Source organism: Antechinus flavipes, chromosome 5 (assembly GCF_016432865.1).
Source record: "Antechinus flavipes isolate AdamAnt ecotype Samford, QLD, Australia chromosome 5, AdamAnt_v2, whole genome shotgun sequence".
Classification (NCBI taxonomy): domain Eukaryota; kingdom Metazoa; phylum Chordata; class Mammalia; order Dasyuromorphia; family Dasyuridae; genus Antechinus; species Antechinus flavipes.
In genome coordinates this window covers 143,847,233-143,866,299 of record NC_067402.1, presented here as the reverse complement: position 1 = coordinate 143,866,299, position 19,067 = coordinate 143,847,233, and the positions used below count along the sequence as shown (strand labels likewise).

Here is a 19,067-nt window from a genome sequence, read left to right as displayed (position 1 = left end):
TATTTTTGGGGGAGTAGTAAATTCATGGGAATAAGGAACTACTAGTGAAGACGCTCTACCTATTTAAATTCCTATTCTGCCCCTTAGGCACTGAGGCATTAAGTGATATTTGAATCCAGAACTTTCCTGATTAGGAGGATACTTTCCCTTTTTATTGCCAAATTTTCTCCTCCAAAAGAGAAGAATATAAAAAAAGTTATGTAATTATGGCTGCTTAGGAAAAGTTAGCTGTTCCTTACTGACCAACCTGCTCAATCTATCAAGTGGAAATAACCTAAAAACCAGAAGTAAAGAAAATTTGAATACTACCATCTCTCTTATAGTGATCTCCTTAATTTTTGCTTTATGTTCTGCTGTCTCTTCAAAATGCTGCAGCAAAAAAATCCAAATGCATTGATTGTAATAAGTGGCTTACTCTTCTCTGTAAATCCTTGCCCTTGCCCTTCACCTCTGTTAAGAAGGTAAGGTTTGTAGTATAGATTAGAAAGGAATGAGAGAGAAATGAAGTCTTTCGACACTGACATCTTCTCATCTGCCACTGGGCTTTAGTTAATGCAAAATGATTACCCTGCAGGAGACACAGATGAAAACCAGCTTCCTGTCTCCAATATCACAAAGTATTGCTCTAGGAAAAACCAAATTGGAGGCTTGAGACAAAGAAAATTCAAACTCTTTTTCCAACCACGAACAGAGAAAATAACAAAGATTAGTATTTGTGGTCTGGATTGTACCTTTGAGGAAACTATGGCTACAGCTACAAAAAGATAGAAAATAGGAAAGTTATAAATGCACTTTGAAGTGAATTAGAAAGTGATATCATTTATCTGCAGATTTGCTCAGAATCTTTGGAATATGCTCAGCTGAAATCATATTCATTCATTCACTCACTCATTCATTCAACCAATACTATAAATATCTGCTAATCACCTACAAAGTGCCTGGCCTTTTAGTGGACTTAAACTTAAACAGTTTAATACTTAGTGTATGTTTATGAGGCTATAACAAGTAATTTCAACTCAAGAGTTAATCCTATACCCAGAATAAATTCACTTAAAAAAAAAAAAGCAAGATAAGTTTCTACGTAAGCTTTCACCAAATAAAGGTTGTTAATTAATGTCAACCAATGTTGTCAGCCTTTCTAAACAAGTAAGACAGAATTAATTTCTTTAATTATTTTATATTTTCATGGAGTGAAAAAGTCTTACAACAGACAACCTAAAAAAAAAAAAAAAACCTCTCAAAAAACCGAAACCCAAACCTACCAAACCCCAGACTGTTATGATCAACAGCTCTGAAATGCAGAGCCCTGACAGGTCAATTAGCTGGCAAGTCATTATCAGTGGGAAGCTCAGTTTCAATGATTGGAAGGGATGATCTCAAACAGCCTCAAATGCTTAAGAGACAAACTGTTCTCTTTCCTTTGCAAAAGGTCATGACATGATGGATAAAGTAAAAAGAACAATTACAGAAAACATTTGTACTTCATTAGTTAGAATCATGAATGCTGGTAGATTAAATTGTTCTCAGTCTCAGTTTGTATCCAACCAAATGTGACACAAATAACTATACCTCCAAATGCTCAGATGAAACAAAGGTGCCAGCTAGAGATGTTCTAGTCCTTGTCTGAAGCATAAGCTATCACACATTTACTTTGTTGCTTAGCTTCTCTGCTATACCACAGTTCATTAAATTCTAGTGCATTGCCAACATCAAGCAAAACTCTAAGTATATTCAAAATATAATCTCTCAGAGGAAAAAAGAAACCTTTTGGAGAGAAAGAAAAATGTTATATTTATCCATCAACTACCATACAACATTTAGCTCCGTAGTTCAAATTTTTCTTCTTCTGAAACAGGGAATGATATTCTTTCCCAAGGTAGGAAATAGAAATAAGGATATTAACCTTGTCTACAGTTAGTTATTCTTAATGAAGAGAATATACCAAAATCTTCCCTGAAAACAGGAGGGCTTATATAAATTCCATTCTTTCAATCAAACTAAGCCAATTATTTTCACGAAAGATTAAAAAAATACTAGATCATTTAAAAAATAAACTAATATTCATCTATAAATTATTAATATTCTAAAGGAATAGCAACTTTCAAGTATTATTAGAATTATATTTTTAGCTATTTACAAAGATTTCAAAAAAATGAAAAAAATCAGAGGAGGATTTTACCAAAAAAAAAAAAAAAAAGAAAGAAAGAAAAAGAAAATGGGGGAAAAGGCATGAAAAAGGAATTAGCAACAATCTATTCAAAGGCCTGCATATTCTTATTTATACAATCTTTTATAAAATGGTCTATGCATGCATCAAAGAAATCCTTGATGAAAACATGGGAAAAGGCAAGCTTATGTAGGTGATTTTCTGTCTCAAGTGTGTTTAAAAAATAACACTTTGTTAACTGTTTACAGCTTTTCAGAAAGTCTTTAACATATCTAAATAAAAATGAGCCATGAAGGTTTTCCTGAGACAACATGTCTCTCATGTATACATCAAATCACATAAGACTTCATGACAGACCTAACTGGAGTGATCTTCTGAGTAACGAGAACAAACAAAATACGAAATTGGGAAATATGTTTTTGTTCAATTGTTCACCAGTGTAATGGGAGATATTTTGTGTAAGGTCCAAAAGGGATAGATTTCCTATTAATTGTTGGGTTCTCTAAATGTTTTTATTCACACTATACACATTGCTTTAAGTCAAACACATTGCTTTGAGACCCAGAAGACCATCAAATCTCTTTGAAGAAATCCAGAATGAGAAAAAGATCAAAATAACAATACAAAACCAAAGTGGATGAAAAATGAATAGTCCAGATTATGATGTACATGTTAAATCTGTTCATCAATATGTGTAACTTGGAGAGATCATACATATGGATAATGAACAGGGCCTAGAATTTCATTATGAAGTAATCAGGCTATATTACATTCAGGAAATGTACATGGTTTTGATGATCTCTAACAGCCTTGTGCTATAAAGGCCAATAACTCTTTAACACCTGTATTCTTTTCATAATACTACACAGTTATGAATCATTTAATAAAAAGATTTCTGAAGAATTAATATTATAAGTAACAGAAAAAGCAATAAAAAGCATAGTAGACTTTAATATATTAATAAATATTATGTGTATAAAAAAGTGTAAAAGAAGCAACAGAGAAGACATTATTTTGGCTAGACATGATTTGAAATTCAGTAGTAAGAATCTGAGGTATAAGACAGATAACGTTAGTAAAACAGTGGAATTCCTGAGATTCTCTAAGAAAAAGAAGAGGGTATTTGGATATCGAGATCTTCAAGGAAGAATTTATAGGAGAAAGTAGATAAGAACTACACAGGATGAACTGACTCAGAGGATATGTGATCTAAACCAGGGTACAGAATATTTTCACTAGTGAGGTCACAGATTCATCAAAGTATCAAAATATTTATAGAGTACTTCTATCTTTCTAAATGCACATACACATGGAACCTTATCTTATCTCTAGAAGAAGGCAACCACAATACTTTTATTTTTAGGCATATGATATTCAATTTAATAAGATTATTTATTTGTACTAATGATAACACTATAAACAACATATTCTTCAGATTTTAAAAGCAAAAGCTAAAATGATATGACATCTACATGATATAGTAAAGGAATAAAGAGAAAACATATAAAGGGTAGGGCTCTTAACCTATTCTGTGTCATAGGCCCCTTTGACAATCTGAAAACACCTATGGGATTTCTAATCAGAATAATGTTAAATGCATAAAATAAAATACACAGATTATAAAGAAATCAATTATATAGAACTGTAGTTGTCTAAGTATATGTTAAAAAAATTGTTTCAAAGTTAAGAATCTCTGCTAAGGTAGGGTGTCAAGATACTATCAGTAATTTTTAGTGTCTTTTATTATTTTGATAAAATATTATGTGAAATTGCAGAAAATATAATAAAGAAACTCACTACTCCCAAGGCTGAGAACATTCCCTGGTATACAGTAGATGTTCAGTACATATAGATTGACTGACTGATTACTAAAGTACAATACTTTTAATAATGGATGGTGTCAAATCCAAATTTTTTGAAATTATAATCGCCAAACTTGATTTCAAAGAAGTAGTATGAGAAGGCAAACTAGACATGCATACAAAATTCTTTGCAGAAGTAGGGGGCTTATGGATGTGAAATACTATATATAATGTCTGTCTTTATGTATGTGTGTGTGTGCGTGTGTGTATCTACAACTTTTCTGGTCTTCTTATACTTTCCTCCCCTCCATGTACTTTTCAATTTAGTATCACTGGCACTCTTCTTGTTACTTGCAGAGAATATACTATCTTCTCACTTTGAGCATTTTTCTTGGTTTTCCCCCATGCTTGGAACCTTCCCTCTTTTTATCTCTACCTCCTTCTCTCTTTTCTTTTAAATCTCAGCTAAAGACCCGTCTTTAGTGTAAGGTCCTTCCCAATTTTCCTTAATCTTAATACTTAATTTCTAACCTAACTTCAATTTATTCTATCTGTAGTTTATTTTTATGGTGTTTGCATGAGGTCTCTCCGACAATAACAGCAAATACGTATTAAGTGCTTATTTTGTCAACTGTGAGCCCCTTGAACATAGAAAGTGTTTTTGCCTTTCTTTTGTATTTCCAGTTTTTAGCACAATGCCTGGCATATAGTAGGTGATTAATAAAAGTGATAATAAAAATGAAAAATAAAAGGTAATAATAAAAAAGTAGTTGTTGTTAGTTTTATTAAAGTTTTCTTCCTCTTTTTTATTCTGTTATAAAGGATTTGGGGGTAGTTATAGGAATATCAGAGATGTATATATTGGAAAAAAGAGTAATGAAAAGACAAATGATAATAAAATTTGTTTTCTTAAGAAAGGAGGAGAGTAGAAAATATTCTTTTTAGGGGATAAATTTCTTAACCCATAATAGTTATATAGAAACATCACTAGTCCTATCCTTCACCTCTTACTCTGTAACCATCATGACTAACATAACCTTTCGAAAGTATCTTACTATAGATTCCTATACCTTATCATCATCTATCTGAAAGTTTTCCCATGGCTCTCAATGATGTCAACACTGAAATAAAAACTTAGGAAGAATAAACACCAGGAACATCTGCATCAGGAGAAGCAAACTAAGAGAAAAGAGAAAGTCTCTATAACAGTGTAGCATCTTTAGGAAAATATAATAGCATAGGGGATTTGCAGCTGAATTGTCAAGGTGAGAATGTTTCAATTCATTTCAACATTTATTGAGTGCTTACTACTTGTAGAATACTACATGAGATATATAAACTATATAAGACATAAGTGCCATCAAAGAAAAATACAAATAAATTGCCAAGGGAAGCCCAAGGGGAGAATGATTATTCTTGACTGGGATGATTTAGGAACTGTGACATGAAGAATAGGGAGACTAATGGTAAGAAGAACAGTCAGAAGAGTATTCTAGTCTTTTGATTACATTAAATTAAAAAGGTTTTGTACAAACAAAACTGATGCAGCTAAGATTAGAAAACAGAAAGCTAGAAAAATTTTAGAGCCAGTTTCTCTGATAAAGATCTCATTTCTCAAATATAGAGAGAACTGAGTCAAATTTATAAAAAAATATGATTCATTTCCCAACTGATAAATGGTCAAAGAATATAAATAGTTTTCAGAAATCAAAACTACCTATAACCATGTAAAAATGGTCTAAATCACTATTGATTAGAGAAATATGAATTAAAACAATTCTGAGGTACTACCTCTTACTCATCAGATTGGCTAATATGATAAGGAAAATGACAACTATTGAAGGAGATGTGGGAAAATTGGGGCATTAATGCATTATTGGTAGAGTTGTGTGCTGATGCAATCATTATGGAAAATAATTTGGAACAATGCTCAAAGGGCAACAAACTGTTAGTGTCCTTTGAATCAGAAATATCATTACTTGTTCTGTATCTCAAAGAGATCAAAAGAAAAGAAAAAGAACCCATATGTACAAAAATATTTATGGCAGCTCTTTTTGAAATAGGAAAGAATGGCAAAATGAGGAGATGCCCATCAAAATAGCTGAACAAGTTGTGGTACATGAGTCTGATGAAATGCTATTGTGTGACAAGAAATGACGAGCAGGATGGTTTAAAAAAAAACCTGGGAAGAGTTATGTGAACTAAAGCAATATGAAGTGAGCAGAACCAGGAGAACACTATATACAGTAAAAGCAATATTATATAATAATCAATTGTGAATGACTTAGCTATTCGGATCAATACAATAATCCAAAACAATTCCCTATGGACTTAAAATGAAAAATGTTATCTATCTCCAAAGAAAGAACTAATGAAGTCTGAGAGCACACTGAAGCATAAGTTTTTCATTTTATGTCTTGTTTTATCTTTTTTCTTTCTTTTTTTTTTCAACATCACTAATATGGAAATGTTTTGCATGATTTCAAATGTATAACTGACATCACATTTCTTGCCTTCTCAATAGGTGAAGGAGGGATAGAAGGGAAAGAACTCAGAATTCAAAATCTTTTAAAAAATAAATGCTAAAAAAAACTGTTAGGACATGTATACTTCTATTGTTATTTAATTTATACTTGAACATATTTAACATGTATTGGTCAACCTGCCATCGGGGGAGGGGACGGGGGAAAGGAGAAGAAAAATTGGAACAAAAGGTTTGGCAATTGTCAATGCTGTAAAATTACCCATGCATGTAACTTGTAAATAAAAAGCTATAATAAATAAATAAGTGCTAAAGTAAATAATGAATTTAAAAAAATGTTATCCAGAGAGAGAAAACTATGGAAATTAAGTGCAGATCAAAACATATTAATTTTCAACTTTTTAAAAACTTCCTTTTTTTTTTTTTTTTTAAATAACATGTATTAAAAAAGAAAGGTTATTCCCATAGTCCAGGCAGCTGCTAGAGAGAACCAGCATCAAGGTAGTACAAATGAGAAGAGAGAAAAGGAGATGCTTCCTTTTTGCTTCATATTTCCAGCACAGTGCCTGGCACAGAGTAGGTGTTTAAATATATTTCTTAACTAACTGGATGTCATGAGGGTATGTCTCAAAAGGACTTTTTTATCATATGGAAATGAATAAGGAAGACAAGTCCCAGTATTCCTAATAAGGGAGAATGGGTAAATCATGGTGTCAAAGTCATAAAAGTGGAGTCTAGGAAATGTGTCTCAAATCAAGGAATCCAATCATTAGAGAGATAGGAGACTACAGGTACTAGATGATGCATCTGTAATTGGATAAAATTTTGTCATAGTTTTTCTTTGAACAAAGGAGGCTTTTATGATGGGACAGTTAGAGAATTAGGAAATGTCCATGATCTAAAAAACAAAAATGTTTAATGATATATTAAAGAAAAATAATTGAAAAGAAATGACAAACTCTAGGAGTAGTAGCCATTCAATAGTGTCAAATACTTCAAGAGGTCAAGGACAAGAAAAATCCGTATGTTTGGTGATTAGGAACTAATCGTCATTTGAGTAGAGTAGTTGGAATAAGTGTCATTACACTGAGTTAAGAATACAGCTAATGATGAAATGTCAGCTATGATCACAGACAACTTATAAAAAAGAGTTTGACTATAAAGAGGAGGAGAGGTAGAGGGAGTAAAAATCAATGCAAGGCTAACCTTAAGTACTAGAGTAGAGAGATATGTATGTTTTACTGGCAGTCAGGAAGGAGGAGCCAAGGGAAGACAAGAGATGGAAAATTCATGTTTTTTCCTTGATTTCCCTTCTATTTCCAAACATGCAAACTAGTTTTTAAACATACTTCAGTATGGTGCAGTATGCACCAGTATGCAGTAGCATAGTATGAAACAAAAAGTACTATATCAAAAGTCAGGAAACCTGGAATTGTACAGTAAAAGAGTGGAGGTTTGGGGCTCAAAGTGACCATTTTCTCCCTAAGTGACCAAGGCCAATTCACTGGACTTCTTTGAGTCATGGAATCCTCATCTGCAAAATGAAGGGGTGAATGATTTTCCTTGCAGCTCAAAGTCAATGATCTTCTCAAAGTCCAGTTTTACCATTAATTAGGTTTGTGATCTTAAGCAAACACCTGGGTTTCAGTTTCCTCCTCTGTAATGTGAGAGGATTGAACAAGATGATCTCTAATTTCTCTTTCAACAGTAACATTCTACAACTCAGTTTTGTTGAAGATGTTGTCAAAAATATAAGTTGTGTAAAGTAAGGACTTTAAAAGGGATTAAGGAATATGAAGCACTTATGTAACAGAAACAGAAAAGAGACAAGATGATTTAACATATTCTTTGGTATATATAATTAGTATGTCACCAATATGAGATCAACTTTCAAAGGTTCTCAATCTGGGCTCATTAACTTGTTAAAAAAATTTTTTTTGATAATTGTATTCTAATATATTTAGGTTTCCTGTTTAATTCTATATATTTTATTTTTTGCACTTAAAATCATTATTCTAAAAAGGGGCCAGAAGGTTTCACTAGGTTGACATAGGAATCCATGCCTCAAAAAAGTTTGAGAACTCCAGCTCCAGATTGAAATAAAAGATTTTGGAGTGTAGATTCTATCAAACTTCTCTGTCTGAGAAATTGGCCTGGAATTGCAGATAAAATCCAACTTCTGGGGTTTTATAAGGATCATATCCAAGCTCTTCAATTTAGTTACAAGAAGAGTAAATGACAACAAGGCTCCATAGTTCAGCCAGTTAATGAAGGATGCTTTTTGTTCCTATACAACTTCTATGTAGTTGAACTTGAAATGGAGGGCAGGTATTCAGTAGTGAATTCAAACTTTAATGAGATGACCCTATGTGACCCTAAGATATCCAAATTGAAATGGTGCTATTTCCAAATGAAAATGGAATTGTTGAAAGAGAAAGTGGTTTGTATACTTTATTGTATACTGCTTTATATACCTTTTGAAAACTGCTTTACATACCTTAATGTACTACATAAATGTGAATTATTTTTATTCTTAGCAAACTAGCCACCCCAAATTGGGCATTATGGTTTGAAACAAACATCTGTCAAATTCACCATTTAAGTACCCAAAACAAATGTAATTATGTTATTATGTTCAGGCTGTTAACATTTGTCTGTTAGAGGGTAAAGATAAATCATGGTCATTACATTAAGGGGCATATCTACTATGCAAGGACAAAGAATAAATTCGGCAAACATGACTGAGTAAGCTTTTTCATTTTTCCAATGGAAAGACACCAATTACTAAGTTACTTGATGCCTCAGATTCTCAGGACAAACTCCTAACTCTTTATTTTGTTTTTAGCTAACCAATTAGTCAATAAGTATTTGTTTACTGTCCAGCCCTGTGCTAGTTGTTTTGGGAATATTAAAAAAAAAAAATGTGATACATGATCCTTGTTCTCTGGTAGTTTATAATCACAGTAAGGATATAAGATTAGCATATACTACTATGTGCAACACATTGTCTTAGACACTAGAGTGAAAAAATGTAAAAATGAAAAGATACAGTTTCTACTTTCAAGAAGTTGACAATACAGTAGAGGAGATAATATGTATACAAGTAATGAAGAATGATATGAGTCCATAATAAAGCCATGAGTAAACAAATTTAAAAAAAAGGAAAACTATTTTCTACATAATGTGTACATAAATTAGCATCTGAGTTGGATCTTGAGGAATGTGCAAGGTTTCAACAGGGAATATCATGAAACAAGTAAATGCATTATGAAATATGAAGGAATTTTTTTGTGCTTCCCTCAAACAACCTCTCCTACTTTATTATATTGGGTCTCCTTACGCCCCAAAATATACCTGCTATTTTGTATTTCTTCAGCATCATGAATACGTATTTCACAGCATTTTAATACATGCACATACATACAACCATGGCTTAATGACTTCATTCACAAATTATAATTGGACCTTCATGAAGCTATGGCAATAGAGGTTGGCTTCCAAGGACGCAGTTTAAAATGGGGAGTTGGAAGGGCTGACCCATATTAAGGTGAGTACAACTAAAACTTAAGAGTACATAACACCAATACTCTCATTCCTTTTTTCTTTCTTTCTCTCCCTTCCACCCACTGATCAGAAATGACTAATTAACATCATATTTAAAATCACAGAATTTTAGGATTGACTTTAGTGATCTTTCCACTTTTTATAGAGGAGAAAACTAATTTTTGTGACAGGAATACCTTGGAGAAGTAATACCAGGCTACAACAAAAGCTATGAGAAACTGCCATGCTTCTCTTGAGCTTGCAATAGGACTGATTTTAATAGTAATCAATCAATCAATGAAAAAGCACTTAAATATAGGGACTTAAAAACATTTCCAGCTTTCCAGGTTGACAACTCCACTGGTGAATTCAGGGTTCAATGAATGACTTTTGATTTTAGTATGATCATATTTCTCAGCCTGAATGTTGAATGCTACTTCTGCCCAATCTTTTTACCTCTGCCCAAGTTTCAGGTTTCCCCCCCTCCAAAGCCAATTTATTTTAATTCAAAAGTTATTTATTAAGGGCCTACTATGCACAGGGCACTGTATCAGCCAACACTTGAGCACCAATTAGTACTTAATGAGTTACCTTTCAATGAAGCTTGCTCCAGAGAAGAGAGGAAATGAACTATTCTTTCTGCGTCAGGAGCCTGGGTCACCTGCCGTGCCAGAACTGAACAAGAAAAGCAACTCCCTTAGGGTTCGTGGCCGCTCCTTCTATGTTCACTTTGCCATAAAATAGGATGTTATAGCTGGAAGGGACCTGAGAGCTTATCTAGTCCAGTGGATTCCAAATTTTTTTGGTCGTGCACCCCTATCAGCAAAAAAAAAAAATGCACCCCCAATATATGTATATTTATTTATAAATTATATCCATGTTCTACTATACTAATAATTAGACACTTTATAACACTTATATAGAAATAGAAATTAAAAAGTATAAGATAAAGATGAAATAGTATTTGATCCCAGAGTCAACAAAGAGACATCAGAGTTTACTGAGTAGGTAAATGATCACAGCTAGACATGAGCATTAGGGGAATTGCTTCTGAAGTTGTGTGGAGGATGGATGCATGGGAGGTTGGAGGCAGAGAGATCAAATAAATGCTCACTGCATATAGTATAGGTGTGAAGGAAAGCAGGAAGGTCCGATCTTGGGTGGTAGACATGTAACAGATGTGGCGATCAAACTGATTTGGCAACTGCTTGGAAAATGCAGAGCAAGGGAAAGTGAAGACTGAAGATGACACCCAGATCATGAAGCTAGGTGATTGGAAGGATGGTGGTTATCTTTGAAACAAATGGGGAAATGTGAAAGAGGATTAGGGTTGGGAGAAAAGATAATGTATGATAAGTGAGATGCAAATGACCACAATTCAACTATACCTGCTCATCTTGTATGACTTACTGTCTCACCCAAAATGAAAACGGGGAAGCAGGGCTCTTATTCACCAGAAATTAACTCTGAGCACAAAGTCTGTCTTATAAGGGCACCTGAAAAAGCCAAAAGGTGATATGGAAGGCATGGTATGGGAGCCAAATTTTTTCAATGACACCTGTGGAATAGCTTCCATGGGTGCCTAGGAGAAATGAAAGGCTAATACCTGGCTCAGAAGGGGGTAGAGGTAGGGAAGGGGTCAAGAGCTTGTATGTGTTTATGTTGGAGACAAATCTCATAACTGACTATTAAAGTGAGAAGTAACCCATCTCCTCCCTCCCTCAATGGCTGAAAACATACCTTTTGGGGTCAATATATGGTTTCACAAGGGTCAGTCCATAGCTGTGACCACAGGTCTAGTATAAACTCTTCATTTCACAGATAAATAAATTGAGACCTATATAACTCAGGTAATTTACACAAGACCATGCAAATGGTGAGTGTATACAGATTCCCAATCTAGTTCTCCTTGATTACATGGAGTATGCTCACTGCTTTCCCCTTCTGCTTTTTCACCGTTATGGTTACTTTCTATAATTTAAGATCTCCCATAAATCAAAATTATTAAAGACTAAACAAAATTTTCTAGATCTTACTAAGATCTTGAATGGAATGTTTTCCTGAATTTAAATACCTAAAGTATTACTTATATGTACTTAGATACTTCAATGCAACAAGGATTGATGATTTCATTAGTTTAGGTACTCCTTTCACTGATGCGGATCTCAAATCCTTTATATCTGAATGGAAAGCAATAACAACAGGGTCTTAATAAGTGCCTACTCTGTAGAAAACACAGAGCAATGTTTGACTGATCTTTATGAAATGCTGTGGCCAAAATAATTTATCATTTGGTGATCTAAGTGTTGGTTCATGATGAGCAACTATGTACACCTTGTAGCAGGGGGGTGATTCTGGGTTCTTAAAGGAAGAATACCAACTCTGGTAGGTTTTACTAAACTAAAAGGACTTTAAAAACCTCATTATAATATATATTTGCCATGATGAACTAGCTACTTTAGAAAGCTTATCCATAAGGTGATAGAGGAATGGATTTTTGAGCTATAGCAACTTTGAAAGACCACCTATTAATCTGTAGTAGGGTTGCCACTCACCTTGGCAGTGGAAGTATCTAAACTGATGAAATCACAGATCTTTAAAGGATTGAGGAGCTATCCAAATTCCCCCTCTGAACTACCCAACTCTTCACCATTTGACAGATGAAAAATTGAGGGCTAGAGAATTTAAGTGACTTCTCAAAGTCACACAGTCATTTAAGGGGACAATGAAGCAATAGCTCCTTCACAGTAGGGACCACACTGGCTCTTTCTGTTGTATCCGCAAAGCACTTGGTAGTGTTCTGCATACAATGAGACAAAAACTCAAATAATATTTATATTGTTAATAATAATAAAAGAGAAATAAAAGAGTTAGAGAAATTCCCAAGGAAGTTATATTCTTTAATGAGGGAAATGCCAGAAAAGGGACACTGGTTTCAAACACACACAAATTTCTTGATAGTAACCATTCACTTTCATCAGATAGACTGTTCTTTGTTTCAAACTTCCTTTATGCAAACTTACTGAAATTCTCTGTTTTAGGTCCTTTCCTTTGTTGTTCCAGTTAAAACACAAGTCTGCCTGGAATAAATCCTGAAGGCACAAACCTCCCTTTCCTTGTGTTGATGACACAAAGTCAGGCTAATTCTTTAGATCCTGGCCTCCCTAACAAGGCTCAGGTTTGAACTCATTTGTTATAACAGGACCAAGAGGTTTGAGAAGACCTGCAGTTCCTAGAATAATCAAATCTTGTTCTGAAAGCAGAGGTAGGAGAGGAGGAATTTCCTCACCACCAGACACTCTCAAAGAAAGGTAGTAGCTGCTTCTCCCAGAAAAACAAACAAACAAACAAACAAGGAAGTCGGAGATCTGTTCAGAACCATGGATGCAAACATGTCCAAAAGCGATGGAGAGTCCACTTACCGCAGTGAGACTGGAAAACCTGGGGCTTGACTACCTGATTGCAGAAATTGCATACTACGAGATAGAAGTCATCATGTGCTGGACAGTGGCCAAATAAGTGCATATCTGTGGGGAAAAGGAAAAAAAAATTAAAAAAAAAAAACCAATCATTTTTATTTTGGTGTAAAATTTGTTGGCAGCTCTTTGAGGACAAGTTTTCAAAAACAACAAAGAGAAACCTAAGGATTTTTACTAAAGGGAAAGCAGTTTGTCATAACCCAGCTCTTCGATTCTCAAAGTGATTGTTTTACTTAAAGGAGGGCTCCTCATGTTGCCCTTGGAAGTGGAGAGTTCTTGACCATTTCTAGAGCAGTGTTGATGAAGGTCCCTGAATGATGTACCACATGGACATTTTCTTGGCCTAACGAGAAAGCAAAATGATAGTAGCATTCTTTCCTTATCTCAGAATTTTTGGGGAATCAAATATGTGATATTAGCATATGGAGCTTCTAGTAAGAAGATTCCCTTGACTAATATACATTATCCACCTGCTATGAAACTTAAGTCTTAGGGAACTGCCTGGAGCACTGAGAGGTTAAGTCACTTGCCTGAGATCAAAAAGCTAGTATGTGTTTCCCAATTTTTTGGGACTCCATGGCTAGCTATATACTTTTTCAGGTTGCCACTCATATCAGATTTATCTCTCTGGAAATGAGACTTTCTCTGTTCAAGATCTGGGAAAGTTCCCCAAATAATAAAAACAGCTCTCATTTATACAGTTTCACATTTTATAATATTTTCCTCACCATATTATTGTGAGACAGTAATATGTTGAATATCCCCATTTTATAAATGAGTAACTAAAGCTCAGAAAGTTAAAATGATTGTTGTACAATAAATGCCAGAATTGGACCCTTAAAATAAAGTGTTTTAAACTCAGGTCCAGGGCTCTATGCCCTACATCAAATTGAGTAACATGGGGACTTTACCACTGGTCTCAGAACTCAGAATATTATACTGTCAGGAGGTCACTATTTAATAGGGTAGCTTAGCATCTGCATTCTTTAAAAACTGATCCTAGAGACCTGAAGTTAGGTGATTCTTCCAAATAGATCCACATCCCATGGTGGATGCATTGCAGTGGGTTATAGAATCAGAAATTTCAAGGTGAAAGCTTCGTCGGAGGTGATCTAATCCAACCTCTTCAGTTTATAGGTGAGGAAACTATTCCAGAGAGAGTAATTTATCAAACATTGTACATGTAATAAATAATTTGGAACCTGGATTTGAACCTAAATCCTCTTACTCCAGCATTCTCCTGTATCATATTGCCTCCTCTTAAAGGAGGCAACCAATTCACTGTCAACACTTTCAAGGTGGATTTACACCTAGAAAAAGAACTAAAGAAAATGAATATAAATCAACACATGCTATGTTCATTTATTGTTTCTGCTTTTTTTTTTTCTCTTTTGCTCCGATTTTTCTTTTCCAACATGACTCATAAAGCAATGTGTATTAAAAATAAATAAATTTACTAGGAAAAAAAGCACTTTTAAGGTGAGGTGGGGAAGAGCTAGGAAATTGATTATTACCCTCCCTCCTTGTCATCTGTATATCTTTACATATGTTCAGTATATTACACAGGTCAATTTTATGAGTGGCTTGTGATTAAAAAAAAGGCACAAAGGCTGAGTTGCTTATGATGTATGAAAGGCTCTTTTAAAACTTTCATAAATGCTTTAGCACAGACCTCCCTCTCTGCCCCTTTCTCCCCCATTCTGCTTAAAGAGAAATAAACCCAGTTTGTTGACGACATACCAAAGTGCTGAGATATCTCCTTTCACTGTGGTAGGAACAAGCTATCCTAGAAGAAGCTTCAACTTTTTTTGAAGGAGAATCCCTAATGGTGATACCCAGGAAGTAGCCCTTTCAAGCTGTGCTAATAAAAGATTAGCCACTTGGGTCAGTCACTTGCTCAGCTGGTTGATGGGTCCCCAGCAGAGAAATTCTCTTGGCAAGTTTCATTTAATTGCATCTGAATTCTGCCTGTTTTCTTTTCAGCCAATGAAAGAGCAGTAGGCTGGAAGTAAGGAGGTCTAGAAAGACTAGCATAGGCGCCTCTGAAAGGGAAAGACCAGCAAAGAAAAAAGCTCAGTGAAAAGTGGGTGGGGATTTCCAGTGCCAAGGGAGCAGGAAGAGGAAGGAGGGAAGAAGGAATAGAATTTGGAACTCAAAGCTTTTTTTTTTAAATGTTTTAAAAATTTTTTAACATGTAATTGGGGTGATAATAAAATACTATTTTAAAAAACAACAACCAAAGAACTAAGTGCTACATCATTTCTGATGATGGAAGTCCAGGTTAGACCAGTGTCTGTAAAGATAGGCATCAGTGCTCTAAGTTTAGAAGTCTCACAGGCAAAGATATTAAGAATGAATAACAAGTGCTCCGATAGAGAAATGGCCAAAGGTTATGAACAAACAGTCCTCAAAAATAGACTCATAAAATGTTAAAAAATGCTCCAAAACATTATTTATAAGAGAAATGCAAATAAAACCAGCTTTGAGCTTTTACCTCACACTCAGAAAATTGGTAAAGGTGATAAAAGATGGGAATAGTCAACAATGGAAGGAATGGAGAAAGATAGACACAGGAATGTTTTGTTGGTGAAACTATGAATTAGTACAACCATTTTTGGAAAGCAATTTGGACTTAGGAAAAATAGGAAGAAATTTAAAATAAATGATGTGAAAACAAAATATACCAATACAATTTATTTTATTAAAAATATTTCATGACAAATTTCTGGCAAAATAATAAAGGCAATAGCATGTTTTGTCTCTAGAAGTGGTAGGAAGTATTAAGAAGCTGTCCCCCCCAAAAAGAGCTCTCACACCAGCACATCTCAGTCTTGTGATGCAGATGCATCACAAAAGAAGTGACAATACTTTCTGTGGGACCACAACCACGCTATCCCTAAAATAAAGGTAAAGGAAATAAATTTCGTCCCTTGGGTCTCTTAGTTTGCTGAGACTTTTCTTGATGTTCATTCAACAGAGAGTTACCAAGTGCTTACTATGTGCAGAACACAAGTAGAGAGGCATGGGAATAAAATTAAGTGATTTGTGCACTAGGAAGTATATTATATGCTTCCTCATCTCCTTTTGGAGATAAGGCATGTATCCAAATAACTGTAACACAAGGTAGATTATGTAGCAAGACACACAATGCTATAAATTCAGTCAGATGAGAAAGAAATTACTTTAGAGTAGGGGAGATTTTCCTTGGTTTCTCTTATGGGTGGTAACATCTTCCAGGGATCATCAAAGAAATGCTTTAACCAGTAAGTAATTGGTATTTCTGAAAACATGGAAAGGTTAGCCTTGTTACCCATTACTGCAGACATCAAACTGGAGTAGCACAATTTAATAAAGAAAGATAATTTAACCTAATTTTGAGCATGAGATAAGGGAGAGTAGAAATAGTCTGCTAGATGGTGGTGGGGGGGTGGAAGGGGGATGCTCTTAGAATAATACAGGAAAAAGAATGTTAAATGTGGACACAAAGCACTAAATTTGAATCCTGATTGCCATTTTCTACCAGGGTGATTTTAGGTAGGTTATTGAACCTCTTTGGGCTTCAGTTTCCTCATTTGCAAAATGAGGCAGTTGGACTAGAAAACATCTATGGTCCTTTTAAGTTTTAAATCTATTATGGGTGAACTTTATAATCTTTTGTCCACAATACCTCTTTTGGAGGGGGGAGAGGAGTGCTTGTTTCCTTTTCTAGTGGTATGATGTTTCTATAAAAATGCCATATTCTATTAAAATATTCAGATACTATTATTAAATTTTCAGTGTGAACACTTATATCTTGGAAATAAAATTGATTTATTACTTTGTTGATTTTTTGACTTAAGAAAAAGATGGAGAAAATGTCAACCATTCAGAAAAAAGTTTAAAAGAACTGAAGAACTGGTTGTTAAACATTTATCAGTATATCACTGCTTAGATTCATATAGATCTTCATACTTTTAAAAGTGCTTTCATATCTGTCAACTCATTTAAATCTTCATGACACCACTGTGTAAAAGGAGTAGACAGGACAAATATCACCATTCCTATTTTGTAGATGATGCAACTGAAACCCAGTGACTGCCTATGGTCACGCCATAGTCAAGTAGAGGTCTCTTGAAGTCTTTTAACCTTAGAATATCAAGACAATTTTAAGAATAGTGTGAAAACACCATTGGACTCTGAGTTCAAAGTAGATAATTAGGTAAAATGGCTTTATTGGGGACTCGCACTCCTGTATCCTTGCGTCGAATCCAAGGAGGTTGCAGCTTTCTCCAATGTCTTGCTTTTCTTTTGCCTTTTCTGCAAAGCCTCTGATTTTCTTTCCAGTTGTTGACATGCCTATTTCTAATGGACCAGTGATTTGAATTCTGTTTATCCACACTAGTTAAGAGGAAAATTACCTATAAAGAGATGAGATCTTCAGGTTACAGCTCCAAGGGAATGGTGACGGGGGTGATAACCCTGAACTTTCTTTCAAGTTAGGAGTTGTACTCTACACAAATTTACAATAAGAGATAATAATCTCTTAGTTTCAAGCATATCGTTCAAAACAGTTGAAAGAGTCAAAACCAAACCTGTTGTTTCATCCTTTCTTGTTCCTGTCAGTAAAACATCTGTTGAGTAGAGATGAAGATAACAGTATTATCAAAGAGATTAGCACCAAGACTGATGGTCTAATCATTTTTGCAACATATCTCTGAGGCGAAGGGAGCTAAGTTGTATTAGACAAAGTCTGCAGATAGTGGGGGAGACGGTAAGTGATTAAGCCCTAGGTCTTAGTAATGAATCAGAGCATCAAACAGTTTGTCTAGGGGGGCTCAGAATCTGCCTAATCTGGGGATGTTGATGGGCAGTCTACTCAGAGAGGTCAGTCAGAACCTAATTCAGGTCTTATCCAAAGGACTGCAAAGAAACAATAGGACAGAGAGATATGGGTCTCAAGGAAAGAGAGTCCAAATCAGAGGTCCAGCAAAGCAGTGATTTTTGCAAACCTACCCATACCTGCCAAGGGACACAGCCATGAAGATTTCCAGAAGAATATTTCTCCAAGATTATTACTAATTGGGGGTGGGTGAAAGGTAAAAAGATGATTATTAACAGGTAGAAAAGGGACACATAATAGACTGGGGCAAGGAGAAGGGGCAGGAGGTGAATGATAGCTTTGTGATTCTTTTTTTTTTTTATTTTTAAGCTTATAAGCAGCTGCAAATAACGAAAAATTAAAATTAGCTAGGAAGATTTCTAACTTTCTGACTTGAAACAACTAAGCCCATATTGAGAAAGTTGCCATTTCTCTCAATCTCTACATAAACATTATTCATCTATCAATGATCTGTTATTCTCATATCAATGGGATAAAATCTCATTCTTCCTATATGACTTTGTTAAGGTCATTCCTCCTTATCTTCATTTTCTCAACCAAAAAATAGAGAAAAAAATACTCATCATTTATTACATTAGAATGTTTTGAAGAACAGCAAATAGGAAGCATTTAAGCAATCTAGGAAAGCACATTTGTCTGTTTGGTTTCATTTCCTTTAGCAGTATAGCCAAAAGATAAGTAATATGTGGCTAGCTTACAATTAGAAAGACCAAGG

The 19,067-nt window shown here is 34.5% G+C and overlaps 1 protein-coding gene across 5 annotated transcripts in view; it reads right to left on the bottom strand.

The window, feature by feature from the left end:
- Window positions 1–19,067, bottom strand: part of ATXN7L1 (ataxin 7 like 1) — a 243,642-nt gene that overhangs the window by 143,347 nt on the left and 81,228 nt on the right. For 3 of the 5 annotated variants that reach the window (XM_052001360.1, XM_052001361.1, XM_052001364.1), the window contains exons 3-4: window positions 13,417–13,521; window positions 10,586–10,669 (exon numbers count right to left, since the gene is read on the bottom strand). In XM_052001360.1, coding sequence (XP_051857320.1) covers window positions 10,586–10,669; window positions 13,417–13,521 — 189 coding nt within the window. The remainder of the gene's footprint in view (window positions 1–10,585; window positions 10,670–13,416; window positions 13,522–19,067) is intronic. The other 2 variants (XM_052001362.1, XM_052001363.1) reach the window with 1 other exon arrangement.